The sequence below is a fragment of the Benincasa hispida genome, chromosome 2 (assembly GCF_009727055.1).
Source record: "Benincasa hispida cultivar B227 chromosome 2, ASM972705v1, whole genome shotgun sequence".
In the NCBI taxonomy this organism is placed as follows: Eukaryota; Viridiplantae; Streptophyta; class Magnoliopsida; order Cucurbitales; family Cucurbitaceae; genus Benincasa; species Benincasa hispida.
The window spans coordinates 10524496-10528789 of NC_052350.1; the positions used below are offsets into that span (position 1 = coordinate 10524496).

At 34.2% G+C, this 4294-nt stretch overlaps 1 protein-coding gene across 1 annotated transcript in view; it reads right to left on the reverse strand.

Moving 5' to 3' along the window:
- Window positions 1-2138, reverse strand: part of LOC120071965 (adenine/guanine permease AZG2-like) — a 4905-nt gene extending 2767 nt beyond the window's left edge. Inside the window, exon 1 of the mRNA XM_039024396.1 lies at window positions 205-2138. Within this exon, the coding sequence (XP_038880324.1) occupies window positions 205-1803 (1599 nt within the window). The 5' untranslated portion in view covers window positions 1804-2138. The remainder of the gene's footprint in view (window positions 1-204) is intronic.
- Window positions 2139-4294: the final 2156 nt, after the last annotated feature.

A 4294-nucleotide genomic window follows, 5' to 3' on the forward strand; every position in this document is an offset into this window, starting at 1 on the left:
ATTACAAGAAAATTAAAGTGTTTGATCTATTACAATGGATGGCTTGCAACTTCCACTTAAGTTAGACCCCCCACCCAGAAAAAAAAAAAAGAAAAAAGAAAAAAAGATTGTCCCCGCCCCCATTGTTAGTAGATCAAACACATTATATTCCTCCACCCCTATTTTTTAAAATATTAAAAAACCTTTTAAAATAATCTAAACTACAGATGTCAACTCTGTATTGACAACATTAGCCGAGACCTGATTTTGCTCTTTCGCCACAACCCTCCTCATCTTCATCAACCAATTCATCAACCTCATAACGTTGTCGTATAAACTCATCGCAACGTACACCCCAATCCCACCCACAATCCCATTCGCTATCGAATACGTTAACGGCATCAAAACCATCGTTACAAAAGCCGGCGCCGATTCCTTCACGTTTCCCCAGTCTACCTCTTTCACCACCTTCATCATCATCACTCCGACCATCACCAACGACGGTCCGATCGCCCACGGCGGCACACTCGACAGCAACGGCGTGAAAAACAACGACATCATAAAACAAAAGCTCACCACCACTGCCGTAATCCCCGTCCTCCCTCCCTCTCTAATCCCTGCCGATGATTCCACGTACGTCGCAACCGGCGAAACTCCAAGCATCGCCGCCACCACAGTCGAACAACCATCGACGATATACGCCATGTATTCACCTTCGAAATTTCCTCTTTCGTTCACAAATCCGCCGATTTCCGCCATGGTGAAAAGCGTCCCCGTCGTCGCGAGTACATCGATGTAAAACAGCGTTCCTAGGGCTACCCAAACTTCCGTTCTGTTGAAGCCGTTGAAGCTAACAACACCGGCCGTGGTTTCGATTTTGTGAAAGTCCACCACTTTTTTGAAGTAATTGTACTTCTGGTCACCGAGTGGGCTGTGAGGGAAATACGTCACAGCCGTGCCTCTAAACCAAGACACAAAAGTGACAAAAACGATGCCGTATATCATACTCCCTTTAAAATCCTTCATTAGCCCATAAGCCATTATCACAAACCCAATGGAACCAAGCCAGAACGTTGGGCTTTGCATTTTTCCTCCAAGACATTCTCCGGTCTCTGGATTTGTACGACTACAGGCAGTGAGTGTAACCAATGTAGCCGAATCAGGCCCAATTAAGCCCAATCCTTGGTGGGCTTGCAAGCCCACAAAAGCTATAAAGAGCCCAATCCCAGCAGCGCAAGCGTACCGAACAGAATTAGGTATGAGTTTCGCGAGCTTTGCACGAATCCCCAACGCGGAAACAGCAATAAACGCACAAGCTTCAACCAAGAAAATAGCCAGCGCGGTTTGGTATTTGATTGGGCCGGATCCATGAAAGCCCACTAAATTATAGGCTAAATAAGCATTTGGGCCCATAGCAGGCGCGAGGCCTAAAGGAAGATTGGCAAGAACTCCCATGGCGAACGAACCGATCATAGCCGATAAAATAGTGCCGACCATGAGATCGCTCTTGGTTTTTGAAAGGCAATTTTGGTAGCCGGGATTTGGCTTGAACATGCAATCCGGCGCGGCGGTTCCGTTCGCTGGTGCAGAGCAGTCAGCCATTGAACACATGCCGCCGGAATCGGTGAGGATATTGGCGTTAACGGTGATGATATAAGCCATTGTAAGAAAAGTGGCTAAACCGGCTCGTAATTCCTTAGTGAAACAGGTATTTCGAGCTTCAAGTTTGAAATATTTTCCCACCATGCTGCGTGCAATTGCATCGTTTAAAGCTCTCTCCATTTTCCCCCATGAATTTCGAATTCCACCGCCGCTGCCGCCCATCGGAATCTCAATGTTGGTGGGTGAGTGGGTATAGGAGGGAAAATTTATATAGCAATTTGCAGAGATAAGAAGAAAGAGAAGCGTGGGTCACGCGAGGTTGGGTACGAGAATTTTTGGAGAAAAAGGGAAATTGGTAAAAGAGAAGTTTCTTTGGGAATGGAAAAAGGGCTAAAAAGTGTTTGTTTCTAAGGAGAGTGTGATGATTGTGAATACATGCTTTTTTATTTTTATTTTATTAAAAGAAAAAATGACGCAAGAAATTAGTGGTGTGGTTACATTTCCACCAATTTGCTTTTGAGTGCAGTTATAATCCCACTATTGAGTTCATTTATTTTATTATTTATATGGTAATGTAATTATATTCGATATATATATTTAATATGTATATGGTAATTGTTTCAATACATATATATGGTAATGGTTTAAAACGAGTTTGAAAGTTGACTTTTGACTGAGTTGTATCTTGTAATCATATTTTATTTAGATACCAATCACGGGATTTTTGAAGTTCTAAACCGACATCCCCTAATATTGCTACAATAATTTTCATGTTATTTTATTTTAAGTTTATAAAAATAGGGATGGGGTACTCAATATATATATATATAGAGAGAGAGAGAGAGAATTTACTGTTAGTATAAAATTTTATAGATATCTTGTAAATTCAATTCATAATCGAGAATTTACAAGTTGAATTAACGTTGGTTTTGTATTATCTAAAACAAGTTATAATTTTAACAATAGACATATTGTTCTTATCTATATTTAAATCTCTTTTTTGGTATGTAGTCTCCCATATTTTTCCTATTTTGTGATAAAAAATTAAACAAAATTGTTGATTTTAATTCCTATATTTCTAATTTTATTTCAGTATTTGAACTTTTGGAATAGATACATTAAAAAAAAAGTTATAATTTCAGGTCATAACACCAAATAAAGTCACAAATAATCTAACAAAACTAGTATTTAAATTTGTAGTTTACATTTTTTTTTCTTTTTTATTTTCATCTCTCATTTTCTAATATGATTTTGAGTATATATGTTAAAAGTACTAATGTATCCATATATTAAAATTACGCATGTGTGACTAACAAGACGATTAAGTGAACAAATATTAGGTGGTAATAACAGCAAAATTATCATAATTTAATCATCGTTACTACTCAAATCATTGTTGACTATTATTAATTCTATTCAATGTGGGACTATATTCCCATCACTAACCTTTTTATATAGTTTTCCAAGCCCATTTGATGTATAAAATCAATATTTAAGATTTAAAATAATGAAAGGAAAAAAAAAAAAAGAGTATAAATAAGGAAAGGGAATGTGATTGTTGTAAGATGAAGTTGAGTTTGTTGACCACCGGCAACCATGCGACTACATCGATCCTAAAAATCCCCTGAGCCAAAAGAACTACAAAATTAATTAGGAGTAAAGCAAATACATCTCGATTTTCAAATAAAAATCTTTGAACGGTATTTAAAATTAAAAGCGTAATAATAATTATAAATTTAAATAAATAATGTTTTTTAATAATAATAATTATTGATAAAATTACACACATATATATTTGTTGTATATTCAAAAGGAATCTCGAGGTGGGTGTGATATATATGCGGCTTATTATAATCTTATAAGGTTAACTTGATATTACCAGCTTTGGTGGAATTTGTTTTAATCCACTTCTCGATTAAAACGATGAAATAAAATAATGAACTTCTTTTTAAGGAATAAAATAATTAACTTGCTTACATTTTTTATTTGAGAAGAAAAAAAAAAGCTTTTTATATAGCCAAGTGACATAAGCAAGTAATAACTATACAATACAACAGAATAACAAACTTTTATTATACTAACTCATGTAATAAGTACCATTATGATTTTTTAACAAAATATGAGAAAACTTATATTTTTAGATGACAAACTATTAAATAAGTTAGATATTTTAGAAAATCTAAAATTTCAATTTTAAATAAAGTGACAAAACATGAGAACTTAAAAGACATTTTTAGTTCGAAATTTTACATGTTGGTTGTTGACATTTAACTTCATGTATATCTTACTCAATATATCTGAAGCCTAGTCATCCAAACATACAAATTTTCGCACAATATATAATTTTAATAGTAAGGATCAAATAAATATTTTAAAAAAATTTACGGACTAAAAAGAACGTATTTAAAAATTTAGAAACTAAAATAAAATAAGATTAATTTATTCTCTTCAAAGAGTTGGGTTGAATTAAAAATGGGAAAAAACAGTGGCGCTCATTTACGTAAAACTGATAACATCAAAATTCTGTACAACTAAAATATAAAATATATTTATTTATTTAGTCAGCGTATACATAATCCTAGAGTTTGTACTACTCTCCTCTTTAAAAAAAAATTGTACCATATATATATATATATATATTTTAAAATTATTCCCTAGAGATGTGTGTACGCTGACTAAATAAATAAATATATTTTAGTTGTTTTTCTTGTGT